Source organism: Amblyomma americanum, chromosome 1 (genome assembly GCF_052857255.1).
Source record: "Amblyomma americanum isolate KBUSLIRL-KWMA chromosome 1, ASM5285725v1, whole genome shotgun sequence".
Lineage (NCBI taxonomy): Eukaryota > Metazoa > Arthropoda > Arachnida > Ixodida > Ixodidae > Amblyomma > Amblyomma americanum.
Genome location: NC_135497.1, coordinates 278,781,588 through 278,800,309, shown reverse-complemented (window position 1 = coordinate 278,800,309; position 18,722 = coordinate 278,781,588). Strand labels below are relative to the sequence as shown.

The 18,722-nt window shown below is 48.4% G+C and overlaps 2 protein-coding genes across 5 annotated transcripts in view; both read right to left on the bottom strand.

Moving 5' to 3' along the window:
• Positions 1–1,234: 1,234 nt before the first annotated feature.
• Positions 1,235–18,382, bottom strand: LOC144115168 (uncharacterized). Of its 2 annotated transcripts, none has more exons than XM_077649370.1 (5): positions 13,863–14,067; positions 8,071–8,302; positions 5,999–6,113; positions 4,434–4,571; positions 1,235–1,505 (listed from the first exon to the last, which is right to left on the bottom strand). In XM_077649370.1, exons 1-5 carry the CDS (start codon positions 13,950–13,952, stop codon positions 1,436–1,438), a joined length of 645 nt encoding a protein of 214 aa, XP_077505496.1. In that variant the 5' UTR covers positions 13,953–14,067; the 3' UTR covers positions 1,235–1,435. The 2 variants fall into 2 exon arrangements, with proteins under 2 accessions (XP_077505496.1, XP_077505497.1); XM_077649371.1 differs by lacking the exon at positions 13,863–14,067 and adding an exon at positions 17,275–18,382 and having other exon boundaries at positions 1,239–1,505.
• The window catches only part of LOC144115174 (uncharacterized), a 26,282-nt gene continuing 24,890 nt past the window's right edge, over positions 17,331–18,722 (bottom strand). The window contains exon 6 of one of the 3 annotated variants that reach the window (XR_013311294.1): positions 17,331–17,468. Coding sequence is in view for 1 of the 3 variants with exons in the window: in XM_077649393.1 (XP_077505519.1) it covers positions 17,466–17,471 (6 nt within the window). In the remaining 2 variants the exon portion in view is untranslated. Of the gene's footprint in view, positions 17,472–18,722 lie in introns of all 3 variants that reach the window. The other 2 variants (XM_077649393.1, XR_013311295.1) reach the window with 2 other exon arrangements.

The following is an 18,722-nucleotide window of genomic DNA, read 5'->3' as shown; positions in this document are numbered from 1 at the left end:
CTGAACCCCTCGTTCAGTCCCCTGCTGACATCGCCAAGGCCTTAGAGGATATTGCGTGTGGCCTAGAGCTTCGCTTTACATTTGCTCTACCTTCTCCTGCTATATTCACATTCACCTCAAGTGATTTCACTGATGTCTCTAGGCCCGAGCTGTCGCCAATTGTTCTGCGCTTATCCCCAGCGGCTCGTGGACCGGTAAAATCACTTCATCTATGATCAAAATTTTGTTCAATGAATCTCCTGAAGACCTGTTGGCTCTAGTTAACAATTCTATTAAAGGTCCTTGTATTCCTCATGAGTGGCGTCTTGCGGAAATAGTTCCACTGATTAGAAAGCAAGGGGAGGGCTTAACTTCAGACAACATACGCCCTATTGCATTAACATCGAACCAAGTGAAATTGGTAGAAAGGGTCCTTTGCAGCCGTGCCATGTCATTCATTTAAAAAAATTCTCTCTTGAATCCGTGTCAAATTGGTTTCAGGCCGGGTTTTTCAATTTGGTGTCCTCATACTGACTTATACTGAATTATGAACGCGCTTATTCATCATTACGCGGTGGCAGTGCGCTAGCATTGGGTACGCGCCTTGCTTTTCTTCAATCCTACTATGTTTTTCTATATTTTCTTAAATACTTTGCTTTCAAACTGCTGAGCAACTTCGCCGCACTCCTTGCTCAGTGGTTTGTCATTTTTAATCTTGCTGACCGTTTAGAGTCATTACTAGTTCTTATCAATTTTACAATCAATTTTTTTTGTCCTTCCCATGGTAGCCACCTTCTGGACTCACTTCTAACTTACAAGTGCAGAGGGTTCCTTTTCCTTGCCCATTTTGCCACGACAACCACGGCAGGTGGAAGCTAGTGACATGTGGCTCTTTCCACCAGCCAGGTCGCGAGAGTCAAGTGTACAAAACACAATGCCGCCGTACAATGCCGAACACGCATTCAAATACATCAGGCACTACAAACTGCGTACGAGGAACTGAATACAAGGTTTGGGTGGCTAATTTCCCAATATAAAGTTATAGACAAAAGTTCCAGATATATGTCGATTAGCGGGAAAAAAAATTTCTGCATTGCCTCACCAGTCAATCAGCTCTTATTTCACCAGTGGATGCAGCACGTGTGTCCTCTTGGGATTCAATGCTGTTCATTAAGGTTTTGGCCAACTGCACAAAAACTATTTTGCATCGTGCCTGCACACCACAGGCTTTAGTGCACGGCTAAGTAATAATCACACACAAAACACAATTTTTTAGCACGCAATCAATGTTACGCTAAACAAACTACAAAGAAGTACAAAATATGCCAAGATGTGCAATAGTAACGTGCATGGCAGCACAATACGCCATCGCCATTAAGCGATTCCGGGTCGAAAATTGCGCGACATGGCTCCTAAGTCTCGGAAAACCATCGCTGCTGCGGGCTGAAGTTTGCGGCTACGATGGCGGCTCCCCTCTGGTCCCTGTACGGAAGCCACGCAACAGCCGTGTCCAGCGTGGGAGGCCCCTGCGCGGCAAGGGTCCAACACATAGCAACACAAATTCACAAACAAGATTTGTCATGGGGTCTCCACACAACACTTGCTTTGGTCCGATAAATTGTGATGTGCGAAGCAGCACTCGGTTTACCTTCCACACGCTTACCAGCACACAGCTTAAAGCACCAGTGGAACATCTGGGAATCTAGGCCAAGCGTTCGATCCGGGCCAGGCCGCGCTGGCTTACTCAGTAACACCGCTAGGTTCTGCATGCTACTGGCGATACTACAAGGCCATCACCGAGGCGGGTCCTACATATCCAGAACATCCCATTTCTGTAATTATTTTTCGTGCTGTTTCTTGCACAAGAGATGCAAGATGACCAGCTTAGCTGTACTAACTTGAGCTGAAGAAGCCACTGAATAGAGAGGCAGCCAGCAAGATTTTTATACCTCTTGCCTGAATGTCGTGGCGAGGTTCAGGGCGAAGGGTTACAAGGTGTCGTGAACCACAGTATGAAAAACATATCGGTTGGAGCACAACCTTCCTTTGAAAAACCTCACAAAACCCAATGCCACACAAAACCTCCCCACAGTATTAGAACCATGACTGAGGTTGAGGCTGAGCTACTTGCTACACAATTTGTACAAAATATACAGACTACTTGGCTTGTTTCTGGTCCATGCCCGCAGCTTGTTTTGCCTCATGGGCGTTGCGAATCTTTCCAAGGTGACCGCAGGTCTTGATATAAGTGGTCCGGAGCACAGATCTTCAAGAAGTTAAACAAGAGCCACACTGCATGGCTTAAAAAGAAACCCTTTTGGCTGTATATTAAAGCAATAACATTAAGCTTTCATTCTGCAAAAAATCTGGCGGCGGCGGTGGCGTAGTAAGTGAAAATTCCTCGGAGAAGCAGCCTAAATGAGCCACCTAGGTCAAGTGACCTAGTGGTGTCATCACAGCGTCCCCACCGGACTGTGAGAAAATTGCCCAGCGTGGCAGATGGCAGTTCAATTATTAATTGGTCGCAAGACAATGCTCGGGAAGAGCAAGCTGGATCTCGAGCCCCACTCGTAGCAGCACTTGCATCGCTGGGCAGTTGCGCATAGCTTAACTGCTGCACTACTGCGCCAGGGGTTGCATGAGGGCTCCCAGAGATCAATGAACGTAAAGTTGAGGATGACAAATTCCACGGATACAGGCATTACCTGATTAACACTATCACATGATACCCTTAAGGTGGAGGTTAAGTGTCCCCTCCAGGTTTCTTTTAACAACAGTGGCACATATCTATAAATAGTTGCATGTATCTATAATGGGTTCAGTGCAAATGCTGAGACATGACGCAAAGTAAACGCGGACACAAGCGCAGTGGTGTCTGCGTCCAAGTCGTTCTTGTCCTGTGTTCTGTGCTAACAGTTACGCTGGGCCTACATAAATATGCATACTGACCATAGGAAACAGCACCAGAATAAAATTAGCAAAAGATACTAATCGAGTTATGGCATTTAATGTCCCAAAGTAACTCGGGCCATGAGGAACGCTAAGGCTCTGAGGGCTATGAGGGACGACCACCTGGGGTTCTTCCCAAGGTGGCCGAAATTTTCAGAGCCCTTCAAAATGGTGTTCCTCATAGCCCGAGCCGCTTTGGGGCGTTAAAACCCATAAACCGATTCGTATTTGTTGTCAAAGACCAAATGAGACATTAATGATGTAACCGTTACAAGATTACCAAATACAACAAATCGAATGCGCACAGAAGACATAAAGCTTTCTTTTTACTGCAGAAGCAGTGCTACTGTCCATCACCAAAACGCCGATCTGGTTGGCAGAACCCTAGGGGGCGGCAGCACACCCACCAGCACCCTGCCCCACCTCATCCCAGTAGATAGGGTGCAGCCCATGTATGCACCGCCACCATTGGTCATCCTTCCCATCCCCGCCCACCGCCACCCTTCAGAGGCCTCATTCACCAGGGAACTCTACTTTCCAGATGCACTGTACACCACCAGCCCTCCTACCTCCCCCTTCCACAAGGCCTCAGCCCACTGGAAGCCTAGGCAGCAGGTGAACAAATATGCAATAGGAAAATTGAATTCATAGAAGCAGTGAGTAAATCAGTTGCCCTCCAGAAGCCCCATTCAACAGCCACCTCCCCTTATCTAGGGGACTGCCCCCCCCAGAAGCCAACCTTCACCCACCTCTCAACCCCACCTGCACCTTCCACTCAACCACCCACCGCTACCCACTCACCTCCACCCTTATTCACCCGTCAGAAAAATTCTCGGCTTAGAGCAAAACCATTCAATAAAATGAAAACATCAAAGTAATAATCTAGGGTAAATAAATGCTTTCGCAGAATTGTTGCCTCATTTGTCTGATCATCAAGTAATCTTTTTTTCTTATTGAAACTGCCAGCCAACTGTACAGAACAGAAAACTTGTCACCAGATGCAACAAGAAGACTGCACACCCTAAAAGCACCCAATAGAATCACAGAAGACCTCCAGCATTAAAAAAAAACAATTATATTAGAAGCGTCAGACAAGAACACAAAAAGAAAACACTTCTAAAAGTAGCAAGTAGGTAATGCAGCTGAATGCTACGTTTCCATTTGTTCACTTAGATTATTTTTAAACAATCCTGCGACATTATTTCCTGTGTCACTGTTTCATTTTCTTTTTTTTTTTTTTCAATAAGTAAGCTTGATGCAGTTAATAGCATAGGCTAGGGGACATAAATTTGTGCCTTTATCAATATTCTGCAAAAATATTCCACAACCTCCTCTTGTCGCACTTTCCACACTGCCTCAAATGGGAACTTTCCTAGTTCTGAGTGCGGCTATTTTCACTTTTTTCTGTAATGCCACAACGATACTGGCATTGAGGATGGATAAGTGCACAAAAAGCACATTCCATATAACACCTCAGGAAGAGCCATTAATGACTTAAACGTTACCAGTTTTCGTCAGAAGTTGTAGGCCCCTTCCCACTGCAGGCAGGCAGACGTGAAGCGTGGCTCGAATGCACCGCAGATGCACGCTTCGAGCTGCAGGAGTGCGCCCACAGACTACACTCGCAGGCCATTCCTTTTTTCCTGCAGTAAATCAAATTCACTTGCATTATCTTGCATCTTTTCATTCTTCACGGTGCACTATGAAGCAAACTGAAAGTCAAAGGAGAGTAAAAGTATATAATGCAATTAGCGTAAGAATCAAAACAAAATTAAGAGTAACTATGCACTTGTAATCTGTATTATGCCTAAGAACAACAAGGCTTAAAGGGGTTTCAAAAAGCCTTGTCAGCCCATTCCTCTGATTCCTTTTTTCCCTTTCATATCTTTCTCACTTTATGCATTGCTTATGATGACATGCTACCTTCGTGTTATTTCCCTTATGAAAATAAAGCAGCACAATCAAAAGGAAAATAAAAAATTCAGAGTCCCCCTCTCTGCATTACAAGTCGTCACAGTCGTTTGTTCGCCAATGCAACAAGTGCTGTTAATACCGTACTAATAAGTATGCTTTCTTCCCTTTTTTCAGCACCCTTCAGGCTTGTTTTGCCATTTGGTTTGTGTATAAAATTATCCTTAACGCCTTCTGATGACGAGAAATGCAGCCAGATGGCAGTGAACATTAACATCCGCTTTCGCCCTTTAGATCTTCATTTGTACGCAAGAATTTATTATCTCTAGTACTGAGGAGAACAAGGATGAGGAGAATGTAAAAAAGTTGGAGAGCACTGCAGTCTGCTATGTTAGAGAAATGCAAAGTCATTTGAACCTCAGGAACACTTTTGCAAGTCATCGTTGTCATATGACACCTATAGAGTGACCCTTGGATGATGTCGGCAACTTTTCTTGCAAGTCATCGTTGTCTGACATCAGAACATATTGGGAACACACTTTACTGTTGCACACACCAAAACGTGTTGACTTCTTGCCCCTCTAACACACTAGAACAGAAGACCCTTCATGGCATATGAATTGCGTGCCCGCCTGGCACACTTAAGTCCAGGGTTAGAACCCGAAATGCTGGAGCATTTCTTTTTTCTAATGGTAATTTTCTTGAGGACATGCTCTGATGACAACCTCTGCTGACAGCTCCTGTGACCGCCACCCATGAGACAAGAACTGCTTTCGCATTAAAAACACAGGGAGATTTGCAGCATTATGTTTGAATTTTCATTTGTCACGAAATAATGAATTTTGACAGACTTCTTACTGTATAACAGGTCCTGAATGTTTTGCATGCTTCTTGGATGCTCAGTGCACGCTAAGACAAATATGTGTACACTAGCGTATGCTAGTGTGCTTTATTCTGATCTAATATATGATACCGCCACAACCTGAATGCTCAATGCGACGTCGCTCACTGCCACACTGGGCCTGCATGCGAGTCCCACGACGGCGCCGAGCTGCTCTAGCATTTTAGTGGCATCATGCTTGAAAGGCTGCAGCCCCGAGCCCCTCTTAAGCATTAGCCTCCGGAAGCGGTGTTGCACCCAGCAGGACTTCGGACTCACCAATTGATGGCCATGCGATGTGGCTCCAGGGTCGCACTCCTGCGGCTCCAGGGAGCTTGGGTGGCCGCCAAAGGACGATACGCACACCAGCAGCCATGGCTGCCTTGTCCCTGGTCTAGCAAAGCCACGTTGCGTGCCAAGCATATAAATTTTAGGAAACGCGAAGATGACTGCAGTCAACATGTTAGGGGACAAAAAGTGCACAAATGATTCCAACAACTAAATAAAATAATTACAGTACAAACACAAATTAACCTGCTCCGAGCAATAACCGGTAGAGGATATATAAAACAAACTCTCATTGGAAACGATTCTGCAAACATAGTGGATATTTCGTAAGGACAATTAATACATGTTTTGCAGTTAACTTGGACTCTCAAGAAAAGGTGTCAGCAATACGTGTGAAAATTTATTCTCCCAGAGCTTTTTTTCACTGTCCTGTGTTTTCCGTATGAAGCTATATATTATCCAAGGAATTTAAGCATCTGGTGGCTTCAGCTAAGCAACATGCTATTCAGTAGAAAACCACCTCGAGTCCACAATATTGTTAAAGTCAACTAAATAGAGCTGTAAGGCGGGGGTTTATTTAAAAGACCTGGGAGGAAGGGAGCAGCGGCGAGAACAATCCGAGGGCAACCAGGTCGGGCACAGACACACATGGCGATAGCAATACGGCTGACGCGCAGGGCTATCTTCTTCGTTTTCACGAGTTATCTGCTTTGTCTGGGTCATCATCTTCACAAGAGCCACAAAGGCCTGCAATAAATTTGTGAATACCAACCAGCCTTCCCGACATGTGGGACTAAGACCACAGCGTTTGTGCAAACGATAGAGCAGCTAAAAGCATGGAAAACACGAGATTTCCACTCCGGCACAACACTCCTGGAGCAGAGACTCTAAGACGTGAGAATGGCATGCAGCCTCCACATCAGTGCCAACCCGCTGTGAGGAAGAGTATACTAGGTAAACTAAACGTGAACCCTATAAAGTTAATTGTAACAGCAAAGAATCGAGCCACACATGGCTGGATGAATTCCCTACTTTTTCTCTTTCTGTCTTTCAGCAATAGAAGGCAGGCATCAGCTCACTGCTCACATACCAACTGTTCTCTCCTGTGTTTGCAAAGTTGGTTTACCTCACGCAATAGTTCCCGGGGTTGAAAGTGCTAGTGAGTAAGATGATTTAAACACAATCACAAGTTCTGTGCATCTGTACCACTACGTTTAGGCCTCCTTTAATACTGCAAAGGCATCATTACAAGATGCACAGTGGCATTTCATGAAAGTTGTGCAAAAGCAGAATCATCAGTTGCACCTACATCAGTGCAGCCCGTGAAACTCTTTTCCTGTCTAAATTGGCTCCTGTATGTGTCCTTTTATACTGCCTATACTTACAGTGACATGTCTCCAAACTGTGAACAAAATAAACTCCCTTCTTGCTCTAAAAATGTGCCACTAAAGTTGGCGCATTGCCCAATTGAGCGATTGTGAAGGCAGTGAAATTAGCGATGCCAGCCACTTTTCATCTCCAAGGCACATTCGACAAACACAAGTCAGCCTGTTAAAGCGCCTTAAAATATTTTATTTTGTTTCGACATATGACTCCAGAGGTCTGTGTTCAACATGCGTCACTTCCAAGGGTAGCTACTCGTGTTTATTTCCTTCAATCTCATCTTGCAGTGCATGTGATATTTGAAATAAGTCAGAGAAACCACGGATGTTTATAGCAGTAACCTAAAGAGGTTACTGGGCTTGCTCTAAAATAATTACTTTATTATTTTTCTACGTAATGTTGCTTGAGAATTGTGCTGAGAGCACATTGTAGAAATGAGTGAATATTTGTGCACTCCAGGCATTGAATCGAATAACGCTTTTGCATATACCTTCAAGGCCCAGCACACTATATGGCAACTCAGTAGCTGCGGCGTATTAGTTAGAAACGCTCAAAAATACTCCTTTGGTGATAATAAAAGAAAAATATTAAGTTAAAATGAGGATATGTTTTGAAAAATTATTACACATATTTAATGCCCCGAAGTTTATTCCAAACAGGTGCCGTTTGTAGACACTCACCTGGCGCGTCGCTCCAGTTGGGGGTGAATAAGCCGGACAGGTTGAGCCGATACTTGGGCACCACGACCACCGGGTCCGCTCGGGGCGCCAGCATGACGGCTTCCTGAAGTCGCGGCTTCTTGCCCATGAGGAACAGCACCAGCGCCAGCCTTGGGGCTAAGCCAAGTTGCGGCTTTGAGATACTCCCATGTAGGCGTTCTTTATGCCGCTTGCAGGTAGCCATCTTGGAGTGCTGCATTCAGGTATACCATAGGAAATGTTACGTAGTAAATAAGTAATTTTAGAATTAGAAGCCGTGTTGTGCATGCATAACATCACGTATTGCCCACTAAAAATTCTGTAGTAGCACACAGTGCTGCTGTAAAAAAATACAAGATTGCACTTATGTCTGCTTAATAGCAGAAATGTGAAAGCCTTTCTTTCCTTTACTACTCCCTTCCTTTTTCATTGTTTTTATTTTTTTCTTATTATTTATTTCATTTTTTACTTTTCTCCCTCCATTTTACTTTTTCTATTGCAATCACCTTCATTACTATGGTCACCACTATCATCACCATTGGTATCACTGACTATCGCTACCATCATCACTGTCATCTTCACTATCACTATCCCTAGCACTATCAGTAGCTATCATTATCACTATCTCTACCACTATCATTATTTCTAGAACTATCACTCTCCACAGCTATTAACACTATCATTACCATCAATATTTCCAACACTCTCACTATCAGTACTTGTCATTATCGCTATCACTATTTTTTACAATCTATTTATGGTCACCACTATGATTACATATATGTTTCTTAGCAAATGTTGCTTATCAACTTTTACATTTTATTTTAATTACTGTACAACTTATGATTGACAGTTCGTGCGGACTTCTATCCACGCCACTCATGAGCCAAGAAAGGCTTACGCCTTAAAAATAGCAGACAGTTTAGCATGACTCCGTGTAAAATAATGCCGCCAGGTGTCCCCGCGCGGCGCCTTGAGGACAAAGAAGTGAGACGCGCGTGCTCTTTGGAGCTGGAACATTGCTTGATTCCTTGCGGCCTGTGCCTAGCTTTTTGATTCTGCAACCCATTTGTGACATTTTGTGGTGGAGGTGCTGGGTAAAATCGCTCTGGAATATGTCGCACACCCCTCCGAACACCGAGGACCCCAGACCTCTCCCTGTCGACACGCCAGAGCACTGGGTCAGCAGCCGAAATCTTGGACTGCCCCCTGAGCATGGGCTATTGGAGACAACCTCGCCGCCTGGCCGACTGCCTCGTGTACTCAGGCCATTCGACTTCCCCTCGGCGTCTACCCCTCAAAGAGTCATGCAAAGCACCGCGTACTACACCCTCCAGAACCCACGGCTACCAAAGTCCTTTCACGGGACTCAACTGGAGGGTGTGGAAGATTGGCTACTTCAGTTTGAACGTGTCGCCGCATTTAACCAATGGGATGACGCCGCCAAGCTGAGAAACATTGTCTTCAGCTTGGAGGACGGTGCTCGTACGTGGTACAAAAACCGTGAGGACACTCTTTTATCATGGCCTGAGTTCCGTCGTCAACTGCTCGTCGCGTATGTCAGCGCTGATCGTCGGGAGCGAGCAGAACGAGCCTTGCAGTCCCGTATGCAAATACCCAACGAAACGGTTACAATGTACGTCGAAGACAAGATGCGGCTCTTCCGATGGGCTGACCCAGCCATGGCGGAAGCCAAAAAGCTGCGCCACCTAATGCACGGTATTAAAGAACAGCTTTTTGCTGGCCTCGTGCAGTCACAATGGAGCAGGTCCTCCGGCAGCGTTCCACCGCGTACGACCGGCCAGCCCTTGCTGCTTCTGTTACGGAGTCCCTCCCGGTTTTCAACAGCAATACCGACTTTCTCCGCGACATGATCCGCGCTGTTGTCCGTGAAGAGCTAGAGAAGATTTGTGATACGTTGAAACAGCGGCCAGCTCCCTAATGAGCGTTATCCGCGAAGAGGTGCAGCAAGCTACCAGGCCTCCGTCACTACACGCCGAACCACAGCCTACCCAGACAGACTACTGCCGCCTGACATACGCTGAAGCTCTGCGACGCCCTGCCCCAAATCCACCGGAATTTCCACCGCCCAACCAGACAGACTACTACCACCCGACCTACGCTGACCCACTACAACGCCGTGCCCTGAATCCAGCGGCCTCAAATGGCAAACATGTTTAGTTTATCTAGATGACGTGGTGGTGTTCTCAGAAACCTTCGACCAGCACCTTGAATGCCTGCGGGCCGTGTTGGATGCCCTGCGGATGGCCAACTTGACACTTAAACCCGAGAAATGCCACTTTGGATACAAAGAGCTCAAGTATCTCGGCCATGTTGTGTGCGCCGATGGCATACGACCCGATCCCGAGAAAACTGCCGCCATAACCAAGTTTCCCCGTCCTACTACAAAAAAAAAAAAAAACGCTCAAGCGCTTCTTGGGTTTGTGCGCCTACTACCGTCGTTTTATCGCCGACTTCTCCAAGATTGCTGAACCTCTCACCCGTTTAACACGTGACGATACACCGTTCGTCTGGACTGCCGAGAAACAGGCTACTTTCACAGAGCTGCACCAACAGCTGCACACTACCCCTGTGCTGGCTCACTTCGATGAGGAGGCTGCTACCAAGATACACACCAACGCTAGCAACATCGGGCTTGGTGCCGTCCTCGTTCAACATCAAGAAGGCGTGGAATGTGTGATCGCGTATGCGAGTCGCACACTCTCGTGCACCGAAATCAACTACTCCACCTCGGAAAAGGAGTGCCTCGCTGTCATCTGGGCCACGATGAAACTTCGACCTTATATCTATGGTCGTCATTTTAAAGTGGTCACCGACCACCATTCCTTGTGCTGGCTTACCAATCTCCGGGACCCATCAGGACGCCTAGCACGCTGGAGCCTTCGCCTTCAAGAATTTGATTACACAATATTGCCTATAAGCCCGGACGTAAACACGAAGACGCCAACACGCTCTCATGCGCAGCCGTCGAGCAAGCTGATGACAGCGCAGAGGATGACAATCATTTCCTAGGCGTGATCAGCAGTTCGGACTTAGTGGCAAAGCAGCGTGCTGACGCTGACCTGCAGTCTGTCATGGATCACCTGGAGGGCCATGCTTCTAACGTAACTCTACACTTTTCCCGCCACCGTCCCTACCTCCTAGTCCTGCCATCAGACCTCCGCGACATCCTTTCGGCGTGTCATGATGAGCCCACCTCTGGCCATTTGGGATTTGCACGCACGCTCGCTCAAGTGCATCAGGGCTATTATTGGCCTAAACTTGCAAAGACCATCCACCGCTAGGTCAAAGGTTGCCGTGAGTGCCAGCGTCGTAAGTCACCACCGCTCAAGCCCGCAGCTCCAACCAATTGCGCCACCTCGCACACCTTTTGACCAAGTTGGCATTGATCCTCTGGGCCCATTCCCTGTGTCGTCTTCTGGCAATAAGTGGATTATAGTTGCGACTGATTATTTGATGCACTATGCGGAAACCAAGGCGGTGCCGCGCAGTACATCCTCAGAAATTGCGCGCTTCTTCATACACCACATTGCTTTACGAAATGGTGCTCTGTCCTCCGTCATCACCGATAGGGGCACTGCGTTTACAGCGCTGCTCATGCACGAGGTGTTCCAGCTGAGTCACACGAACCACCGCAAGACTACTGCATACCACCCGCAGTCAAACGGGCTCACGGAGCACCTCAACAAAACCTTAGCAGACATGCTCGCAATGTACGTCGATGTGCAGCAGAAGACTTGGGACGAGATCCTCCCATATGTGACGTTTGCCTACAACACGGCGATTCAGAAAACGACTCGATTTAAGCCGTTTCGCCTCGTCTATGGGCGTGATCTCCAAACAATGCTCGATGCCATGCTTCCATGCCCCCCTCACGACCAGGCGCTCACGCCAGACGCCGGGGAATTTACCCGGCACACAGAGGAAGCCCGCCAACTGGCTCGTATGCACATCCACCGGCAGCAGGATGCAGAACGCTACAACCAACAACATCGCTTCGTCGAGTACCATCCCGATGACAAAGTGAGGGTATGGACACCGGTACGTCGCCCCAAGTGCGCCCACGTTTTTGCTTCCTTTTTTTGGATACGGAGGGGGAATAATGCCGGCAGGTGTCCCAGGGCGGTGCCTTGAGGACAAAGAAGTGAGACGCGCGTGCTCTTTGGAGCTGGAACATTGCTTGATTCCTTGCGACCTGTGCCTAACTTTTTCATTCTGAAACCCATTTGTGACAATATCATGCAGTATATAGTTATGGGTTAAGGTCCTCACGTGCAAAAGCCATTTGACATAAAAGGCCTTTAACATAAAGTCTTTCGGCCTAAAGAATGTCTACCTGAGGTCTTTACTTGGAGTGCATCTACCCTAAACGCCTTTAGCATAAGGCTTTTAAGTGAAAGACCTTTACAATGAAAGCATCACCGTGAAGGCCTTCATCCAAGTGAAGGCTGAGGCACACCATAAAGGCAGGCCCTTACGGTGTGCCTTGGCGGCTAAATGAGGCCCATTTCACGAGCATGCGATTTTCACCTGTGGTGCTGCGCTTTCTGTCGGTCTGAGACTGGGGAGGGACATCGGTCTAGCTGCAGCCGGCTTTGCGACATGGCGTCACGTGGGAGCTGTTGCCACGATGGAAGCAAAACTATTTATTTAAGCAAAAGCTTTACTATACTCCCCTCCGTCCTCAGCCGCTTTCACTTCATGCTCCCCTACCTGAAACTCCAGGGCAGAAAAATCTCCAACCCGGATGCCATGATCCGAACAGCATGTAAGGCAGCACTGCCCATACCTCTAAATACCTCATCCAAAAAACTCCTCCAGCTAGGCCTACACAACACGAGAGCTGAGCTTATCGAGGCCCACCGACAGATACAATACATACGCCTCAAGAGAACCACCACCGGCCGACACATCCTACACACCCTTAGTATCAAGACACCAGCCACGGATCCTATACAGCTCCAGGTCCGCCACCACATTCACCGGGAGCTATATTAAACCTCTCCCCAAAAATATGCACTCCACCAACCACGAACTCCGCCGCAGAGCTCGCGCACGTGCACTCCACAAACACAATGGCACGGAACCGGATGCCATGCGGGTGGATGCCTCATGCACGGGTGTGGACGTGTTTGTGGCCATCACGAACCCCTACCTACAACCGATTGGCATTCTTCACATATCCCCACTGCCACTTCGGAGGAGGATGAAGAGGCCACCATTGCCCTAGCCATCACGCGCACGGAGGCCCGGTATATAGCTATCGGACTCTAAGACTGCCATACTAAATTTTGCTCATGGGAGAGTCCGCGCCCCTGCATTTCGCATACTGAAGTCGCTTGCCGCACACCCACCCCGCCACATGGAGCTCATATGGGTGCCTGCCCACTCCGGGAATCCTGGAAACGAGGCTGCCAACGCTTAGCCCGGGGTTCCTCATCCGGGCACCGGCGGCCTACGATCTAGGGTTCTCACGGGAGCGCATATGTATTCATTAAGTGAACAGATGCAGGCCTGCATAGCCGGGTGTCGGCTCTACCCCCGCCCCATCCCTCCCTCGAAAATTATCACCAGACACTCTGGAGGCGGCTCCAAACATGCGCGATACCCTCCCCTTGTATATATACGCTCGCGCTATCACCAAGTCCACACAAACTCCTCCTGTACTCTCTGCCACCACCCCAAAGCCACTCTCGATCATATCCTTTTCCTCTGCTCGGCGGATCCTCCCCCGCGGGGCCTGGAGCACTTACCACTTTGGAGACTTGGGAAACCCTACTGCGCTCCGAGGACACGCGGCTAAGCAAGCCACCGAAACAGGCCGGGCTACCATGCAGCGTCATGACCCTCCGGGACGTGAACGTTTCAGTGCAGTGGGGCCGTGCACGGGCCCAAGCATCTGCGTGTCCTAAACTCCCCTCTGTCTATTAAGGCTTTCACCACCACCAACCCTGCGCAGCTTCTTCGCCGTGCGCGAGTTTGAAGACCAAACCACGTGACAGCTATGACGTCACTCAGCAGGCGCCGCCGAAACCGAGCGTATTCACACGTCCAGCCTTCGAGAGTGCTCGTGGCGACGCAGCTTCCGGTTTTGCTCCGGCGGCCGCCGCCGATCGAGGAAGGGACCGTTCGTTCGGCCGGCACGTTCAGTCCTTCTCCCCGGGAGATGTGGCCTTCGGTGATGCGTGGGGTGCAGCCCGCTGCCGTCTTTTTGAAGTGAAAAGCTTCACTACGCCAGTCAACTCCGCGCTTCGCGCCAGCCGGCGTATGTCGGAGCAGGAGTGACGTCACGCACGGCGCAGGTGGCCGCCGCCGACCCCGTCGCCTGTTCCTCTCTCGCTGCCTATCACTACTGCGCAGGCGCCACTAGTACCACCGAGCCACAGGTGTTCCGCCGTTGTGCTGCGCCGCGCCTTTCCTTAAAATCCAAATTTCAATTTTCAGTTGTCTCCTTCTTTTTTGCCTCCCTCGATCCTTTATCCCTTGATCCTTTATCCCTTCCTTTACGGCGGGGGGGGGGGGGGGGGGGGGTTCGGGATTCCACCGAGATATGCGAGACAGTTACTGTGCCATTTGCTTTCCTCAAAAACCAAACAAAACAAGTGAGCCGACAGCGTTCATAGAGTTCATTGGCGTTGACAACCTTGCAAAGACCGTTCATTTTCACCAAAGGAACGTACGGCGCACAACCGGCTCTGTGGGCCAGTGGATACCTCAATCTCACTTTCGCATTGTATATCCGGGATTATCTGGGCTAATCCACAATTTTTTTGGCTGTTCCCCCTCTCGTTTCTTTTCTCTTATATCCCCTCCTATCGCGCATCTATTCTTTCACCCTCTGTCTTTTTTTCGCCACAACCCCACAAGGGAGCATTGTTTTGGCCCCTTACTTCCTTTTCGACCCCTGCCCCTCTGTCTCCGCAGCCCGGCAGCGCTTCGCTCGTCCATGTCGGCGTCTCGATCCCTGCTGCCCCACTGAATAAGAATAATTAATAATTGGTTTTTGGGGAAAGGAAATGGCGCAGTATCTGTCTCATATGTCTTTGGACACCTGAACCGCGCCGTATGGGAAGGGATAAGGGAGGGAGTGAAAGAAGAAAGGAAGAAATAGGTGCCGTAGTGGAGGGCTCCGGAATAATTTCGACCACCTGGGGAACTTTAACGTGCACTGAAATCGCACAGCACACGGGTGCCTTAGCGTTTTTCCTCCATAAAAACGCAGCCGCCGCGGTCGGGTTCGAACCCGGGAATTACGGGTTCGAACCCAACCGCGGCGGCTGCGTTTTTATGGAGGAAAAACGCTAAGGCGCCCACTGAATCGTGAATCCAAGAGCAGGGGTGGACTTGGGCGGATCGGTGACGTCGCTCAACTCCTTCCCACATCCATCCATGCCGATGTCCCCATGTGAATACCGCTTATAGGCCGTCGGCGTTCATGTTTGTTTGCGTCGGACTCCGATGATTTCGAGGAAAGGAAGGGTGCATATAACTGGATCCCTGGGTCAGTGGACGCCTCATTCGCGCTTTGAGGCACGTGGCGATGGTGTGAGAGACATGTGGCCTACATGTAATAGCGCTGACAACGTTGTGACAGACACGAGGCACTGCAGCAATAGGCCGCAGTATTAATTGGGTGACCAACCTCTCGCGATCAGCCATTAATTTAACTGCCACCAGGCTGGGCACGCTGCCTATCCGGTGTGCGGCACGCACAGACGCCAAGCCGCGTCTACTTGCCCGATACACCACACCTTTCGCTCTCTTACAAGGTTCAGCAGTAGTTAAACTGCAGCTCATTTTTCTAATCAAAACATACGAAATATTTCCTTGCAAAAATACGCAGGTAATAATATCAGTAACCTAAGCTCAGTAACATAATCAGTAACATAAGCTTCCGTCACGTTTATTCATGGCTTGCATATGCAAAATTGTCCCTCCGATCAAATTCGCTGGGCGCGCGTTGCATGTGAAAGCACTGACCGAAAATCGCGCTGTGGCGTCACCGACTAGGCCGACCATTTAAAGGCGAAATTAAGCCTTTAATGGCTCATAATCGCGGCCATGGATGTGTCCGTTACATCCAGCAACTGAAATTGAAAATTGGTTTTTGTGGAAAGGAAATGGCGCAATTGTGTGTCTCACATATAGGCGGAACCCTGAACCGCGCCATAAGGAAATTCGGGATAAAGGAGGGAGTGAAAGAAGGAAGAGGTGCCGTAGTCGAGGGCTCCGGAATAATTTCGACCACCTGCAGATCTTCAACGTGCACTGACATCGCACAGCACACGGGCGCCTTTTGCGTTTCGCCTCTATCGAAACGCGGCCTTCGCGGTCGGGTTCGATCCCGGGAACTCCGGATCAGTAGCCGAGCGCTCTAACCACTGAGCAACCGCGGCGGGGTCCAGCAACTAACGAAAGCCTTTTCCTTCCCTTATAGCGCGGATAGGGTGTCCACCGAGATGTGAGACAGGCGTCATTTCTTTTCCTTAAATTGTCCAACGGGCAAGGCGTCGCGCCGAACGGGCGGTGGTGGTCCGTGGACTCCTTGGCAGTGCTGCAACGCGCTATCGCATCCCAATCCAGACGCCTCTTGAACGCAGATATGGAACGATATGCCGCCTAAATGCTCTTTGTAGTTAGTCTTTAAACATCTTCACCACACATCAGCGACACAACCAGCAACACCGCGCTAAAGGCTTCTGCCTCACCGCAATTTAGGTCAACAAAGTGCACCCCTGAATTTTTTCGTTCTAATCGCAGCACGAGGAACGGGCCTAAGTGCCTATGGCGTCTAGATCCACAGTACGGAGTTGCAGCTTCAGTGTTGGCCATGGCGGCAACATTTTAATTGAAAAGCAACGTAGAAACATTTGCGTTCAACGACCGAACTCGAAATCCTAGGAATGGTTGCGAACCCGTCGATGAGAGAGTGCCTCCACGTGAGCGATCAATTTCTGCCCACAACGCACTACAGTACATGACGCTCATTCGGTAGCTCCTGCGGGATGATGTGTCGTCAGGAAAGTTTTTCAGAATCAGACCTAGGCATAGCCAATTACAGAAAATACCACCGCGTCCCCCAGGGACGCACAATGTGGTCACGGCCACATACATTGTGCGGTAGTTTTGACGGTGAATGCGATAAAATAGACGAGCACTGCTCACCTCTAGGCTGTCAAGCAAGCTGGTTGAAAGCCGTTCCTTCGTATCGCGCAGAACACGAACGTCCGTCCAAGAGCAGCCCCTGGCCACGACCTCATCCACTCGCTACGTCAAGATGTCTGCCGTTCCGAGAGAACAGTCGCGCGCTGTCACGCGCGCGTCGTCTTTTTTTCGTCACGTGCTGGGTTATAAAATCACTGCTGAAACACAAGCAATAAAAAATGTCAATGGCTAATTTAAAAAAAAAATTTAGTATCGAAGATATGAGCATTGATGAATGTAAAACGTGTTCAGAGCTTGTCTTTATTGTCACGCAGTAAGCCATAGATTAATATCCCGTTTACTCCATATCGTTTGGCTGGCATTGCGCTTCATGCGATAGTGTACCCTTTCCATTTCTGTGTCGTAATTTTGCACCGCGGTACACTGAAGACCGTTTGCCGTCGAGATAACTTACTGATGCTACGTATTTTGTTGCTTTCTTGCTTTTACCATCTGTGCTTAGCTGTATTAGATTTTGTCACATATGTTCATTTTCCTCCAATTGTCCCCCCCTCCCCCCTTTAATAATGCCCTTGTGATGCTGCAGGTACTGGTGTAAATAAATAAAATACTCTTCAGAAAACTGCTGGCCGAAAAGGCATTACATCAGTCAGTCAGAAAAAAAAAAAACCTCAGCCTAGGGTCACGAGTGCATAATACCAACCAGGGCAAGCTGGAGCAGGAAAGGAATTTCAGAAACAAAGGTTTCGAGGGGGGGCGTCTCCCTCTCCTCCCCTCGCGATGAATGATTCGTTCCTGTGGGCTGGTAGAGGCGGTCTCTTATCTGTGAATGACCTATGCAATTAAGCCACCGCATACGCTAATAATAGTTAAAGTTGTAAAATGCCATATATACTGTTCCCTCACTGCGACGCGATAAAATTACCTGTTAATCTGCACTGAACACCATCCACTCAAAAGGAGTCGTTTGCCAAACCTGCGTGGCACACTTCCTCTCGACTGTTACAAGACGTGACCCATTGTCATGAGCTGGCCGGGAGAAACAGCAGCACTCCACTTCTGAGTAATTGAAACATCATGCTGTCCGTGATTGGCGACATCGAGTTACTCGTTCTGGCACGTACAAAAAAAAATGGTTACTGAAATGGGCACCTTTAGGGAATTAATCTGTGCATTGTGATGCTGATTAGAGGAGAAAATAGTGTCATCATTTTAGACATAAGGTCATTTCAGAAAAGGTAGAAGACAGCATACTGCCTGTTGGATCCAAATTCATAGCATCATTAATGGAAGACTAATGTCAAAAGGGCTCCAGTGTAACAGCATCATAAACTCTTTCAAAACACCTCATGCAGTTACACTGTCAAAAAAAATATTGGCCAGGGTTCAACATGGCTTGATCCCAGTTACACGAGCGAAAGTTCTGTTCAGCATGGTCACCACTGTCA

What these genes read in the sequence shown, in the direction of transcription:
- LOC144115168 (XM_077649370.1), bottom strand. Translation starts at nt 13,952, where the DNA reads ATGACGCTGCATGGTAGCCCGGCCTGTTTCGGTGGCTTGCTTAGCCGC. An exon ending in TTTCCCAAGTCTCCAAAGTG is followed by an intron (nt 8,303 to 13,862) that starts GTAAGTGCTCCA and finishes ACCTGAATGCAG; the next exon opens with CACTCCAAGATGGCTACCTG. An exon ending in CAACTGGAGCGACGCGCCAG is followed by an intron (nt 6,114 to 8,070) that starts GTGAGTGTCTAC and finishes TGGCTTTGCTAG; the next exon opens with ACCAGGGACAAGGCAGCCAT.